This window comes from Hyla sarda, chromosome 1 (genome assembly GCF_029499605.1).
Source record: "Hyla sarda isolate aHylSar1 chromosome 1, aHylSar1.hap1, whole genome shotgun sequence".
In the NCBI taxonomy this organism is placed as follows: domain Eukaryota; kingdom Metazoa; phylum Chordata; class Amphibia; order Anura; family Hylidae; genus Hyla; species Hyla sarda.
In genome coordinates, this window is record NC_079189.1 from 171,741,551 (window position 1) to 171,758,405 (window position 16,855).

The 16,855-nt window shown below is 43.8% G+C and overlaps 1 protein-coding gene across 2 annotated transcripts in view; it reads right to left on the bottom strand.

Moving 5' to 3' along the window:
• Positions 1–826: 826 nt before the first annotated feature.
• AFG2A (AFG2 AAA ATPase homolog A) overlaps positions 827–16,855 on the bottom strand; it is a 436,735-nt gene continuing 420,706 nt past the window's right edge. For both annotated transcript variants that reach the window (XM_056563833.1, XM_056563838.1), the window contains one exon: positions 827–1,373. In XM_056563833.1, the coding sequence (XP_056419808.1) occupies positions 1,197–1,373 (177 nt within the window). In that variant the 3' untranslated portion in view covers positions 827–1,196. The remainder of the gene's footprint in view (positions 1,374–16,855) is intronic.

The following is a 16,855-nucleotide window of genomic DNA, read 5'->3' on the forward strand; positions in this document are numbered from 1 at the left end:
CACTTTTTTATGCCTATGTGCGACTTCGCACTTCATGAACTCATCGTGACCACTGCAAAGTGAAAACTGAAAGTTGCTTATGTAAGGCTGTTTGGTAGTTTGTGTACCCACAAAAGTCGCAATAAAAAGTGCTTAGGCTCACGTGTGACATTTTGTGCACCCGGTGTAAGCACAAAAATAGAGCTCTGAATGTAGTGATAAATCTCCCCCTAGATGTGTTCCACCTAGCAACTAATAAGATGTTTGCTTTCCACACAAGTATTTTATTTGACTTCTAATTTTCCAGAATCTGAGACATAATGATCTCTAATCCAAATATGCTAAAAATAGGGACACCTCAGATATTTTTCTTAGGTGTCCCTCCTATTTTATTCTTATTTCTCTCCAATTTAGCTTCGTTGAATATGTGATCTTATCCCCCAATACAGCTGAAATCTATTTTTTCTGTGTGGTGCTTTATGATGCACCATGCAGCCATATATTACAGTGGTATATTATAAAAGCTAAGCATGCAGTGGAGTACACAACACTTTATTTTATCAAACTCCATATGAATGGCTTTGTCATGTGCATCATACCCTAAGGTGAAGTCACATAGCTATTTTTAAGATGCATGTCAGGTCTGTATTTTTTGCAATGTTTACCAACGTTCAACAACCGAAAGTCTCCTCTGTATTGGGCAAGCAATATATATATATATATATATATATATATATATATATATATATATATATATATATATATATATATAGAATAGCAAAAAAAAAAATCAGCATTGAATTCTCCCTTGAGGAAATGTGCTTTGCTTGTCTCTAACATGATATAACTCCGTTTTAACCTTCATAGTGATAACACTTCCTTCCCATTCCTCACTCGTATTTATTAGGTATCTGTACCTTAGGAATGTGCTGTCCTTCACTGTCGGTCAAACACATTCTCTCATCACCCATCATGATTTTCACCTCCTGAGGTAACAACTCAGCAGCTCCTCTGGCAGATGAATGCCCTCTGTATGGATTTGGCATTACTTATTTGAACTGTTGAGCATTTTGTTATATGGAATATCCTATTGGGTTGCATTTGGTAACATTTTCACAAGCTATTGATTTGTTATTAACCATTTATTTCAGGGAAATAGTCACAGCCGAATCCTGATGACATGGCAATTTATTGTGCTTACTACCTATAAAAAACATTTAGAAATTATGTAGTACACTTTTTTGTTGATAAGTCTCATAATACTGAATAAGAGAGTCTGGAATTCTTGGTGTCACAACGGTCAAAGCTTGATCAAAATGCTTTTCGGTTACAGAATTAGCATGTATGTCTTCCTGTAAAGCCAATAAGGCTGCCTCTCTACAAACAGCAGTGATCTGGAAAAAACAAAACAAACAAAAACATCACTTTATATTCTCAAAATTCTTTAAACAATACATATGCCAAGTGGTATCAAAAGTTTAGAATAAGAGGGAAAAGGTAATTTATAAAAACTGTCCAAAGATAGTCATTCTATGTTCACTCACAGAGAAATGTATCAATGGTTATTTGTGAAGGTTTTGGTATAAAAAATTTTTTTTTTGAGCAATCACTTATTTGCATAAACATTTTTACTTTCTTGTGTTTTTGCGCAAAAATTTAGCTTTTTTTCACTCTAGATTTCGGGTGTCAAGCATTGATAAATCCCCCTTATACTATTTTTCAAAAGAATATGGACCTTTCTTCAATAGAACTTTGGTAATACACAATCAGTCAGATTTTAAAGCGTAAATACAAAACTGTTATATGTTCCTCAGTATCTAATCCGGATCATGTATGTGTAATTTTTATGTACAAAAACTTCAGATAAAGGTGTATACTCCGCACTGCAATGCTCTGTGTTCCCTTGTTAGACACATTAACCCTTTCCACAGCAGCTGGTGGAAGGCATTAGGTGGTGCTCACTGTATATTAAGTTCTTTGTGTCATACGTGCTAAGTAAAGAATAGAAAGCCAGGGCACTCACCATAGATGCTTGATTCTTCTTTATTTGACGGATGCCGTTTCATCAGTTACCTCTTAGAAGGTTCCTTGTTTGTTTGTCCGCACGTACCCTTTTGCACTTTGATGTATTTGTGAAATCATCAAATAAAGAAGAATCAAGCATCTATGGTGAGTGCCCTGGCTTTCTATTCTTTACCTAGCATGTGTAATTTTTATGTATCCATCACTGATATTTCATTAAAATAGCATATTACAGCTGCTCACTGTCTTCATCTTCCCAAAGGGAGGGGGCATGTCCCTCTCTTGCCTGCACTGTGATGACTTCAGCTGTGTGCCTACAGCTTTTGCGAAACTACAATACCCAGCATGCCCAGACATCCTTTGACTGTCCACCTGGAGTTGTAGTTTTGCAACAGCTGGAGGCACATGTTTGGTAAAACTCTGTGTTACAGCAGTGTTCCTGCAGGCTGTGTTCCTCCTGCAGCCTTATCGATCAGCCATCTCAAGTCCATGACCCTTGGACACTCTCATGCTGCTGTGGGACTCATTAGTGTCCCAGGGGGTATGGGGACTCCTAGTGGTGGGATTTTCAAAGGCAGTTTTCTTTAATAAAATGTAAACATTTTTAAAAGAAGTATATTAGAAAAACTATTGTTCTGCCAAGATGTACAACATATAAAAAGTTTTTATATCTGACAGTGCCCATTTAAGGCCATAAAATTAAACTGTAGCTCCTTTTCTAAGCTGTTTATGGCTAAAAACAATATGTTTTTACAACTTTTTAGACCTGCTTTCATCCCCAAAAAACAACTGGAATTTAAAATTCATAATAGCACCTGCTATTGCAAAAATGGCCCAAATGCAAAAAAAATGCTGAAAAAAAATTCAGCAGCTTTTGCTCCTAATCAATGGCCATTTTTGAGACTCAAAACACAGCTGAAAGATTTGTGAGAACCTTAAAGGGGTACTCCACTTGAAAACATTATTATTTTTTTTACAGATTTGTAAATTACTTTTATTAAAAATCTTAATCCTTCCAGTACTTATCAGCTGCTGAATGCTCCTTCTCTTTTTTAATTTCCTTTCTGTCTGACCACAGTGCTCTCTGCTGAAACCTCTGTCCATTTTAGGAACTGTTCAGAGCAGAATAGGTTTGCTATGGGGATTTGCTCCTACTATAGACAGTTCCTAAAATGGAGGTGTCAGCAGAGAGTACTGTGGTCAGACAGAAAGGAAATTCAAAAAGAGAAGAACTTCCTGTGGAGCATTCAGCAGCTGATAAGTACTGGAAGGATTAAGATTTTTTAATAAAAGTCATTTACAAATCTGTATAACTTTCTAGTACCCCTTTTAAAGTTGTAGGAAACATGGCACGTGTATTCATAGGTTTGTATGTCACTTCTTTTCTTCATAACAATGTTCCATAGCCTACACTATTCAAATGGTTGCCAGCAGCATGAAGCACACAACCCTGCAAATGAGTGTATACTTAGGGCACTTTTACACAGACCAACTTGCAGCAGTAAAGGAGCACTGATCTTGGTGATCGGCGCTCGTTTACAGAGCCTTTATCTAGGCTAATCAGTTAAATCAGTCGTGCGGCCCTTTACATGGATCATTATCAGCTGAACACCACCTGTTTACACAGCGTTTGCTCATCCCTTAGAATATTGCTGGCCCTTTTACATGGTCCTGATGTTCCAACAAGCATTCCTAGGAACGCTCATTCACCCGATAACCAGCTAGTGTAAAAGGACCTTTACGGTATGGAAAACCTTTATGAATATGGATTTACATCATGAATGTTACATGGTAGTACAGATTAACACATGATGCCATAGATTTTCACTGTATGATATTGTTAAGCTCCACAACGACTTTGCCTTTGGCTACTTGTTTTCAGTTACTTTTATACAAAATACACAACAATACAAAATTCAAGCTCCATCCTTAGCACCGTTAGGCAAGTAAATATGCAAAAAGGGTTTTTTGATAGCTCTGAATGTTTTTCTCCCCCAGCTCCCAGGCCTTTAGACAGCGGAAGCAGGCCAAGACTGGTGTCATTCTAAAGACATAAAGACACATTGCTGTTGTGAAAAGGGCTTGCGGAATGAAAAGAGATATTGTGAGTTTTCAGTACAGCAGAGAATACAGTGATTGGTATTCACAGTGCGCCCATCTCTGTGAACCAAAGGACCAGCTGAACCCTATTTGTTTGCCCATTCAGCATATTTTTTTCTGTTTGTTCATTTGCTGTTGCCCTGCATATGCCATGCTGATGGAAGCCAAAGCAGTTAAGTCGCATTTTAGAGGATTTAGCAGCATGTTTAGGAAGCTTTCACAAAAACATGCACGGCTTTAGGTGGCTTTGTCATGCAACAATATTACACTTAGTGCCATGCGGCTGGTTTTTACAGGGCCAATGAAGCTAAAATCTACACTGAATTCCTGTCAGTGCAAGGGAAATTCTATACCATTCAATGTATTTAGGTCTCTGAAAGATATGGTAAACATTCCAGTCTTACATGAATGCACCACAACCCAGCTCTGAGCTGGCCTTTAAATATAATCTACCCGCAGTATCAGGTGATGATTATAGAAATTTAGGGATATACTAAGATAAGGCAATTGCCCCAGATTTATCAATCTTTTCAGCAACAACAAAAAACCCCTCCAACTCTGTACCTCCTTTATTAGACACCAACTCTTTCCTATACCTCATCATAATTAAGTCTGGGTGTCTCAAGCTACATTATTTGCAGAATAGTTCACCAAACATAGTATACCAAAAAAAAACAACCAAAATGCATAACTACTGCATAAAAATCTACTTTATTAACCTTACTTAAAAAACGGAAAATACGGAAAATAAAGTCCTCAAAATATGGTGCAGTTGCCATAAATGATCAAAATTATAAGACCACCAATTAACGTGTCTTGGGTGTGCCTAAAATATCACTTTTAATCATGGCTATTTAAAAAGACTTTTTGTAAGAATAAGTGTACTTGTGTAGACAGTCACCCAAAAATGACAAGGGATGTGGTTGATGTAGACAGGATGGCCCAGGTGAGCTCTGCTTGGCCTTGCCAGCCCAACCAGGTCTCCCAAACATCAAATACCCCCACCAATTTACTGCAGTTGCCATAAATGATCATCACATTGTAATTACAACAGGTATCGGGTATCCAGCATACATTATATATTGTAAAAACATGTACTGTATTTGGGGTTGTACTGGCATTTGACATATCTTTGGAACAGTGGGCTGTGCAAATGAAAAATTACATTTTTCATTTTTACAGACGACTGTTCAAAAAATCTGTCAGACACCAGTGGGGTGTAAATGCTCACTGTACCCCTTATTACATTCCATGAGGGGTGTAGTTTCCAAAATGGGGTCACATGTGGAGGGGGTACACTGTTCTGGCACCATGTGGGCTTTGTAAACACACAGCCTTAAATTCCAGCCTAATTCTCTCTCAAAAAGCCCAATGGCTTCTCCTTTTACCTCTTGTGAAAATGAAAAGTATGGGGCAACACCAGCATGTTAGTGTAAAATGTTAAATTTTTTTACACTAACATGCTGGTGTAGCCCCCAACTTTACCTTTTCATAAGGGGTAAAAGTAGAAAAATCCCCCCAAAATTTGTAACGCAATTTCTCCCGAGTACGGAAATACCCCATATGTGGCCCTAAACTGTTGCCTTGAAATACGACAGGGCTCTGAAGTGAGAGAGCTCCATGCGCATGTGAGGACTTAATTAGGAATTTGCAATAGGGGCGGACTCGGTTACAAGGATGGGGCTTGTCTCCACCAAAACCCTACAGCAGTGTTTCCCAAACAGGGTGCCTCCAGCTGTTGCAAGACTCCCAGCCGGCAATACTGGGAATTGTGGTTTTGCAACAGCTGGAGGCTCCATTTAGGAAACAGTGCCGTATGAGACGTTTTTCATTTTTATTTGGGGGGGACGTGTAAGGGGGTGTATATGTAGTGTTTTACTTTTTATTATTTGTTAGTGTAGTGTTTTTAGGGTACATTCACACAGGTGGGGGTTCACAGTAAGTTTCCTGCTTGTAGTTTGAGCTGCAGCGGAAAATTTGCCACAGCTCAAACTTGATCCACTGTAAACCAGCCCGTGTGTATGCCCCCAAACCTCCAGCTGTGGCAAAACTACAACTCCCAGAATGCACTGACAGATCGTACATGCTGGGAGTTGTAGTCTTACAACAGCTGTAGGCACACTGGTGGGGAACCACTGAGTTAGAAAACAGACTCTAGCTCAGTGATTCTGAGCCGTGTGTCTCCAGTTGTTGCAAAACTACAGCTCCCAGCATGTACAGTCTGTCAGTGCATTCTGGGAGTTGTAGTTTTGCAACAGCTGAAGGCACACGGGTTGGAATCACTGAGTTAGGAATTAGACTCCAGCTCAGTGTTTCCCAACCAGTGTGCCTACAGCTGTTGCAAAACTACAATTCCCAGCATGGCCAGACAGTCAGGGATGCTGGGTGTGTAGTTCTGCAATATCTGGCCCTTCAGATGTTGCAGAACTACAACTCCCAGCATGCCTGGACAGTCTGGGCATGCTAGGAGTTGTAGTTATGCAACAACTGGGGAAGAACAGTTTGGAGACCGCTAAGTAGTGGTCTCCAAACAGTAGCCCTCCAGATGTTGCAAAACTACAACTCCCAGCATGCCCAGACAGTAAGTGCATGCTGAAAGTTGTTGTTTTGCAACATCTGGAGGACCACAATTTAGAGACCACTACACAGTGGTCTCCAAACTGTGACCCTCCAGATGTTGCAAAACTACAACTCCCAGCATGCCCAAAAAGCCAAAGGCTGTGTGGGCATGCTGGGAGTTGTAGTTTTGCAGCTTTTAGAAGGCCAGAGTAAAGATCACTTACCGCAATCTTCGCTGAAGCCTTCTCCGCCGCACTCCTCCTGGTCTGTCGATGCTGCTGCTGATCCAGGATGCCGCCTCCGCCGGTCCGGTAAGCCAGGCCATGTTCCCCACCTCGCCGCCTGTGTTCCCCCCCCCCCCGCTCTGCCCTGACTTCGATCGGTGGGCATAGCGGGGGAAATGAACTCTAACCCCCACCCCCTCCTGCCATTGGTCTTCAGCCTGACCGACCAATGCCAGGGGATAGGAGGAGGTGGCAACACTGCCACCTCGCTCCTATCCTTTAGGATGCTCGGAGCTGTCTCTGACATTCTTATTTTCCGGGCGATCGGGTCACCAGTGACCCGATTGGCCCAGAGCGCCGCAAATCGCAGGTCAGAATTGACCTGCGATTTGCGGCGATCGCCGACATGGGGGGGTCTCAGGACCCCCCAAGGCATTGCCACGGGACGCCTGCTGATAGATATCAGCAGTCATCCCGGTCCGATCACCGCCCGGCGAGCGGCGGTGATCGGAAATACGGAGGATGTATGGATACGCCCTCTGTCCTTAAGGGATGGGACGTGAGGGCGTATGCATACACCCTCCGTCCCCAAGGAGTTAAGAGGTTAAAGGGGTACTCCGGTGGAAAACTTTTATTTTGTTAAATCAACTGGTGCCAGAAAGTTAAACAGATTTGTAAATGACTTCTTTTAAAAATTCTTAATCCTTCCAGTATTTATTAGTATACTACAGAGGAAATTATTTTCTTTTTGGATTCCTTTTCGGTCATAACCACAGTGCTCTCTGCTGACACCTCTGTCCATTTTAGGAATTGTCCAGAGCAGCATATGTTTGCTATGCGGATTTTCTTCTGCTCTGGACATTTCCTGACATGGACAGAGGTGTCAGCAGAGAGCACTGTGGTCATGACAGAAAAGAAATCCAAAAAGAGGTAAGCATAATTTTTTTTTCATCCTGGGGGGGGGGCTACCTACCTACATAGCTACTTAAACAGCTAAATACCTACCTACGTAGTTACCTGGGTATCAACCTAACTGCATAGCTACCTTTCTAACTACCAACCTACCTACATAGCTAGCTACCTAGCTATATACCTACTTATTTTCCTGGCTACCTACCTACTCACATATCTACTTACCTTCCTGCCAACTTATCTACCTACCTACTTAATTACCTCCAAAGCTGCTACTACTACTATCCTTTCCATTTTTAATGCGCAGGACATCAAGGGGGAATTACAGTTTGGGAGGCCTATAGATGAGGAGATTGTGTAGAGGTAGGAGGGGCAATAGAAAAGTTTGGAGTTTAACATGTTTGTCCTGTAGATGCTGAAGAGATGAAGTTTTGGCTGAAAGAAGTTGCCAATGGCGGTCTAAGCCGGACAGAGAAGAAAAAGGAAGAGGATGGCGCTGATCAGAGAAGACATCAATTATGAGTAACATGTGCACCAATTTCAAGACAAACTCAATATACCCAACTTCCATGGCAGGATCTGAATATTAGGTAAAAGAATCCCGGCACTCACGATTAATGCTTGAATACCTGTCCGCGAGCACCACGCTACACGTACGAGTGCCGACTCCTACCTCTGTCTCATCTGAATATTATCCCAGTTTCTGCATGTATGACAATGATTGATTGTCAGTATATAATATAACCCTGAAGTAGTAAGACAGCCATGTATAATAGCTCATCTCGAGGGGCACACTGAATTGCCAATATCAACCATCCAGTAGCCAAAAGAGGTCCACAATGTACAGAACAATGCAGTGCAAAATGTAATGTATTAATGGCCACATATTTAACAGTAGTGTTGTTACATTATGCGCTCCGGGATGCGCCTGTATGTGAATTTCAGCCCGTCACTCACCTGGTGCTTCTCCTGCCCCCGCCTCTCTGCTCCGGCGCGCATGTCCCCGTCCCCTAGGGCACGCTGGAGCTTTAAGATTTAAAGGGCCAGTGTGCCCATTAGTGAAGTAACACCTGTGGCTCATTGATAAATTCCTTCACCTCCCACACTCCCAACTCTGCCGACTCTTTGTTGCCCTAGTGCCTGAGAGAAAGCGTTCCTGAGAGTTGCCTTGCCGTGTATCATATCCTTTGCTCCATGACCTTACCTTGCTCCTTTGCCGCCTGCCTAGTGAGCACTTGCTACGTTCCTGACTACTCTACTGTGCCGCTAGCCCTGACCATCTGCTATCCTGACCACAAGTTGTCTTATCCCTCCTGTGCCTCGAATCTCCTCAGCCGCCTGTGTGGCCGATCCATGCCAGGGGTAGCGACCTGCCACAGCAAGTCCTTCCCGCTTTGCAGTGGGCTCTGGTGAAAACCAGCAGCACCTTTGGCTCCGCTCCCTGGTAAGGTCCGAGTCATCTACCACACGGGTCCAGCCGATGCACTATCATCAATGTTCCAGTCTACTGAAACATAAGTGTTACAAGTGTTTATTAGTTATGATCACAGGAGACTTTCCTTTAGTAGTTTATTTTACTTGTTATTGAACTTTGAGCAGAAAATGGCTACCTCACCAATATACAAGCTGTAGGTTTTCAATAGTAAGGTGTAAATTGCAAATCTAGCCACATGCCCATGCTGGAGAGAGGGTGAACCAGGTAGCGTGCTTCCAGCATCCCAGTATTACTGCATAGTTTTAACTCACTCCAAACTTTCCATGTCAGAGCTTGTTGTTTGTAAAGAACAGGCTGCCTGAAATACAACGTGGATGAAAATGAGGTGAGGAGCCTGAAATTCCTTTGTGGTGATGAATATGAATGAAATCCACAGGATGACTAGCGAGCCAATTGTAAACACTTTTCACCTAGCAGTGCTACTATACATACACTTAGAAGAGGTTCCCACACACATCTGGGAGATGCAATAAAATGCAGGGCACATCTCGACTTTTGCCAACAGTTTTGTGTAGCCAAAAATGGTGTACAGTTTACTCACACAGGCATGCAGGACCTTAGAGAAAGCACACATTTATTGAAGTATGTGGTACATTCTTTAAAGGGAACTACATGTCTATCAGTTAATGCGCTAGCTACTCCTCACCCTCCCACAAGCCTTGCCTGAAAGATCTCTCTCCATACACAACCAGTAAGGGATGTATCATTCAAGGCTAATGGGGCAGGTAGAAGCCAATGGTGACTGCCCCGATGACATACTTAACATCATAATTGATGACAGGTTCCCTTTAAAGGGGTACTCTGTTACTTAACAACTTAGATAGGGGATAACACAACACACCCCCTCCATGCCTCTCTATGAGAGAGCCAGAGATATGGTGCTCATGTATCTCTGGCTCTCCCATAGAGATGCTTGGAGGGGGCGGGTCAACCACTGCTTAGTGCGGTGGTTGACACAGCTCCGTGCATGTGGAGTGCCAGGGTGCTGGGCAGGAGATTGCAAGGGGGGCTCAGGGGTCAAACATTCCCTGCAATCAGACATTTATCCCCTATCCTGTGGATAGGGGATAAGTTAATAAGTACTGGAGTACCCCTTTAAGGTGGTAAAATACCGCCTCATTTAACCGATAGCTGTTCCTCCTATTCTGCTTATACACAAGCATGCTCAATTGTCACTATGGAGGGGGGAGTAAGTCACTGCTGGATACCCATGGCTGTGGATTATCTCACTTTAGAATCAAAGGATCTGGCACTAAATTCCACAAGCCTCATCCCTATTCCACAAACATGATATGTTGGTGGAACGTTTACACATCCTCATACACATAAGATTGTTGGCTGCTCAAGAAGAAATCGGCAGCTTCAGCCAACTTTGCTGTTATATGTATGGGAGCTTCTACTCCCAACTTAATTTTTCTTTAATAAACAACCACATGTTCTGCTATCCACTTGTGTGATGCAATATGTCTATGGTCTGTGTAATGAATATATAACAAAGTGGGGGAGATTCTCAAAAGTATCGACCACATTTTCAAAGAGCTTTGTGCCGCGGTTTACACTGTTCACGTCAGTTTTGTAAAAGTTGGCGTGTCCACGTATATTGTCTGCTTTACATGATATTTTTTCAAAGGGGTGAGAGTCCAGTTTACTTAAAAAATTTCACACCAGCTTTTTGAAATCAGAGAAATGGTTGTAGTTTTAGGGTACGTTCCCACCAAAACTTGCGGCAGCAGCGGGAAATACGCCACCTATTCCTCGCACACTATACACACAGGGTTTTCCGGCGGCAGCCCTATGTGTGCAGTGAGTTTTGGAGGCGGAGCCGCACGTCACAGTCACGCTGGCACAGGGCCCCGCCTCTAAAACTCACTACACACATAGGGCTGCCGCCGGAAAGCCCTGTGTGTATAGTGAGCAAGGAATACGCAGCGTATTTCCCGCTGCTGCCGCAATTTTTGCGCAGCGTGAGATACACTGCGTATACTCCAGGTGGGAACGCACCCTTATTGTTTTTTTTTTTTATTCTTTGGGTTTTTTTTGGGGGGGGGGGGGGGGGGGGGAAAGGTGTTAAGTAATTATTTAAAAAAAGAAATTAATATTCAAAAATTTTATTAAAAAAATATATTTTTATTTTTTATTTTTCTTGGTCACTGCACCTGCACTCACATTTAAAGGGGTTCTCCAGTGCTTAGACATCTTATCCCCTATCCAAAGGATAGGGGATAAGATGCCTGATTGCGGGAGTCCCGCCGCTGGGGACCCCCGGGATCATGCACGCGGCACCCCCGTTTGTAATCTGTCCCCGGAGCGTGTTCGCTCCGGGACTGATTACCGGCGACTACAGGGCGGGCGGCGTGTGACGGGCTTGCATTGAGGGGCGGAGCATGACGTCATACGCTGGCGCAGGCGTGACGTCACACGCCGCCCGCCCTGTAGTCGCCGGTAATCAGTCCCACGCTCCGGGGACTGATTACAAACGGGGTGCCGCGTGCATGATCCCGGGAGTCCCCAGCGGCGGGACTCCCGCGATCAGGCATCTTATCCACTATCCTTTGGATAGAGGATAAGATGTTTAAGCACTGGAGAACCCCTTTAAAGGGGTACTACCGTGCTGACAACTTATCCCCTATCTAAAGGATAGGGGATAAGTTGCATGATCACGCGGGGTCCCGCCGCTGGGGATGCCCGCGATCTCGCACGCAGCACCCCGCTCTCATCAGGCCCCGGGTCTGATTACTGGGCCGGTGATCGTGATGTCACACCTCCGTCCCCGTGTGATGTCACGCTCCGCCCCTCAACAGCTGTCTCGCCCCCTGCCATAGACTTACATTGAGGGGGCGGAGCCGTGACATCACAATACTCCGGCCCTGTGATCGGCAGTCATAAGACCTGATGAGAGCGGGGTGCTGCGAGCGAGATCCCGGGGGTCCCCAGCGGCGGGACCCCACACGATCAGGCAACTTATCCCCTATCCTTTAGATGGGGGATAAGATGTCAGTACTGTAGCACCCCTTTAAGCTCAGAAATGTTTTATTTATACAGTTATCGCTTATCTGGGCACTAGTAACCATGGAATATTTTGTAAGAATTTTCGATTTTGGTGCAAAAAAAAAGAAAAAAATCCAATATGGCTGGAAAAAAAATTTGGCGCAAAAAAAACAAACAAAAGTGGCGCGAAAACGAATTTTCACATATTTTCAAAGCAGCACGAGACCTTTGAAAATGTAAGGAGAAAAAAAAAGTGTGAATAATATCGCTGGAACAGAAAATTACAGCAGTTTTTGAGAATCTCCACCAGTGTTTCCCAATCAGGGTGCCTCTAGCTGCTGCAAAACTACAACTCCCAGCATGCTCGGACAGCCTTCGGCTGTCCGGGCATGCTGGGAGTTGTAGTTTTGCAACAGCTGGAGGCACCCTGGTCGGGAAACACTGACATAACCTATAGTGCATGTCGCTCTTCTACCGTGAATGATAACTCCACAGACACAATGAGTTAAACTGAGGAATTTCACACAGAGCAATGTTTTAAGTTCACATTCAACAGGTGGGGAGGATTCAGGCCAGGGATTTCTGTCGCTGGTTCGAACTTGCCCGGAAGATTTGTTTCCTCCTATAACATAAACCGTTTTCCAAAAATGTACAAATTATAACAAATTTTATGTCTTTCTTAGAAAGGTATGTGCTATGTGAGAAGAAAAAAAAAAAAAGAGATACTTGAAAGCATTCGCACACAGAAGAGTCGACTTGAGCACTAGAACAGGAGCAACCAGGTGAAGACTAGCATGGGGAAATAAAGCTGTCTTTATCCTGTCTGTTCAAAGGTGGAAGATAGGTGTGCTAATATGGCAAAACACCATATGACCTTGAAGAATAGGCCGTGCACGCTAACTTCTTGTGCAGATGTAGTTTCCCTCTATATGGACAGAATGTGTGTTCTCCCTTTTTCAATAGCTGTGTAAATGCCCCACAATGCCTAGGCGTAACTTGAAATACACCAAAACAACATTTTTACATACAACGTATGCCACATAAAACAATACAGCATGCTACATAAAACAAAAAAAAAACTCTATATACTATTGTATTTTGAAACGGTGGTAAACATAGCCCCGTAGAAATTTGTTAACAGTGAATTTAGGATCTGTGTGATATGGATCCCAAATATTCTTCTTTGTCTGAATCACAATGTTTTATGTATATACTATCCATGGGCTGTCATATGATTATTGTAAAAGTGAGTACAGAATGTATATATGTGTGTGTTTGTATATAGATTTACAATAGTAATTGGTTCCAGGACGACCATTTTATGTTGAGACCATAACTCTATGGAAACCTGGTAATTGGTTCCGAAGCTAGGGCTGGGCGGTATGACCAAATAAGTGTTTCATGGTATTTTTGTAACTTATGGCGGTTCCACGGTATAACACGGTATTCCCCTCCCCCCCCCAAAAAAAAATTTAAATTATCAGCCCAGCACTGTGCTGTCCCCATCGGGGTAAATACTCACATATCACCCGCAAGCGCTGCCCTCCTCGTCCTCCTATTTGTTGCGGGCCACCGGCGCTGACACTCTATACTCTACGCTGTATCCCTATGCCCGGGCTGCAAAAGGTAAACAAAATAAACTTTAACGCACCTACGTCGGCCTTACGCTCTTCCTGTGGACAGTAACGTCGGAGAGCCGTCGGCCGGTGATAGGCTGAGCGGACTGTCATGACAGTGGGCTCAACCCATCACTGGCCGAGGCAGAACATCGCTGTGGCCGGTGATAGGCTTATGGCTGTCCGGACCGACGGGGAAGGTGAGTTAAAGTTTATTTTGTTTACCTTTTGCAGCCAGGGCATAGGGATACAGCGTAGAGTATAAAGTGTCAGCGCCGGCGGTCCGCAACAAATAGGAGGACGAGGAGGGCAGCGCTTGCTGGTGATATGTGAGTATTTACCCCGATGGGGACAGCGTTGGGCTATTAATTAATGGGGGGGGGCAGAACAGCGCTCGCGGGTCATATGATTAGTTCCCCGATGTGGGGACAGCACAGCGCTGATAATTCATTCCCGAGGGGGAGGGGCCAAACCAGTGTTGCGGTATGGGGAAAAATTCATATTGTGCAGGACAAAATTTCGGTATTCGGTGTGAACCAGTATACTGCCCAGCACTATCCGAAGCCACCAAAATGTCATCCAACAAATGGGAAAAAGAGAGGATTAAATCAAAATAAGTAGATAACTAATACAGATAAAGCAAGTCCTTCCGTATAAAAGTAAGAAAGATCTGCTGGGAGCTGTAATCACTGTCTATGTAGAGGAAAGGAGCTTCTTCAGCAGGGTCTTGTACAGTACACATAGGGGGAGATTCATAAAACCCTGTCAAGTGGAAAAGTTGCTAAGTTGCCCATAGTAACCAATCAGATGCCTTCTTTAATTTCTAAAAAGGCCTCTGAAAAATGAAAGAAGCAATCTTATTGGTTGCTACAGGCAACTCCGCAACTTTTCTTCTAGACAGGTTTTGATAAATCTCCCCCACAGTGTCCCAAAAAAAGTAAAGTGGCACCGTCCCCATCTTGTGTCCGGAGGGGTGGCCAACCCTGGCACAGGTAAAGAGCAGTACAGAACAAGTAAAACCTCTCATTACTGTAGGGGACGCTACCAGACAGCCAGTCAGTGCATGCACTTTAGTAATACAGGTGTTTTACCAGTGAAATGCCCAATCTGATTGGTTGGTTCTTCCAGTCATTGACACGTTTCGCAGATCTGGACTGTCCATAGTAATGTATGTTGAGTATGATTTCAAGTTATAATGGTCCAGAAAAGACCATTTTGAAAATATTGTAACCTGAGGCCAGGTTGTACAGTAGGTTAAGGGACCATTACATATTATATATATATATACTCTGTAATGCGATCTACTGATCTACACAATTACATTTAGCATTTTAGATTATACTTTAGAACAGTGGTTCTTAACCTTGTTGGAGGTACTGAACCCCACCAGTTTCATATGCGCATTCACCGAACCCCTCTTTATTGGAAAAATAAAATGTGATTTTTTTAAATTCAAAACATAGGAGGTATATATTTATTCATAGGTGCACAAAATGAACAAAACCATTAAGACACATTAGGCACAGGCAGTGTTCCCCCACACATTAGGTGCAGGCAGTGTTCCCCCACATTAGGCAGGCAGTGTTCCCCCACATTAGGCAGGCAGTGTTCCCCCACATTATGTAGGCCAGTGGTCTTCAACCTGCGGACCTCCAGATGTTGCAAAACTACAACTCCCAGCATGCCTGGACAGCCAACGGCTGTCCGGGCATGCTAGGAGTTGTAGTTTTGCAACATCTGGAGGTCCATAGGTTGAAGACCACTGATGTAGGCAGTGATCCCCCACAGACATACAGCCTCCAGCCATATACAGTGTATGGCTGGAGGCTGTATGCCTGTGTACTGCCTCACAGTGCTCCGACCACCGCTCCGGCTATAGCAGTAGGTCTCGGATCACCGAAGATGACGTGCTGCTGGTCACTTACCAAGCTGGCCAGCGCGCGTCTTCCTCCTTCTCTATGTTCCGGTCCTCATCGCCTTCGTTTCCATGGGCGCACGCACGGGACGTCAGTGACGTCCCAGCATGCACTATGTCCCGGCAGCCCTGCGTTTTTAAATTTAACACGGGGCCACAGGGAGTTAATAGTGATGGGGGGAATTGCTTGGTTAAGCCTGTCCTGTTGCGACCTCCCCCGCTGAACCCCCGGGACTGACTCACCGAACCCCTGGGGTTCGATGGAACCCAGGTTAAGAACCACTGCTTTAGAATATGTAAAGCTCGACCCCAGACACAGTGGACGTGCGTGCATGTATAAGCTACAACACAATCTTCATCGTTTCTCCTGGTATTTCACTATACATCTTACAGAGCTCTAGGTGCTTTTCCTATGTAAGCAACCTTGATTTCAGAGACAGGACAAAGCATAAATCATGTGAGTTTTTCAGGTCTCTGGTTGCAGCAGCACATGCCATGAAAATCAATCCTATTTTTAGATGCAAAGCTGAAGGGGAAGATTGCCATTTAGGGGAATATGCCATGGAATTGTGAAAGGAAGTAACATCTGCATGTAAAAAGGCAGCAAACAAATGTCAGTCTATACAAAAACAAGTCAGGGAGGAAATGGAGCCGAAAACTTTGCATAAACATCCAATCCGCTTTAGATGGAGCAGCATAATAAATGGATGACGTGAGTGAAATAGGCAGATGCAGAACATTCTGGAGTAAAGATATGCCCATGTATACAAACTCACTATTAGTGGAGCTGCACCAAGCGTAATCCAATAGATTATGCTGTAGATTGTACACAGTGCTGGAGCAGTGTTTCCTTTTTCTGAGAGCCTCTAAAGTGCTCCAGCTGGCAAATGGTTTAATGCTGAGAGCCGTGTCTAGCGGGCATCACATTAACAGCAAGCAGTGTTTTCTTTGACTTCCCTGAAAGCTGGATACTGTCAAAAATAATGCTGTGTGCTCCTAAGGGAAACCCCACTCTAAATCACCGTATTACGTTTTTCAGGAACAT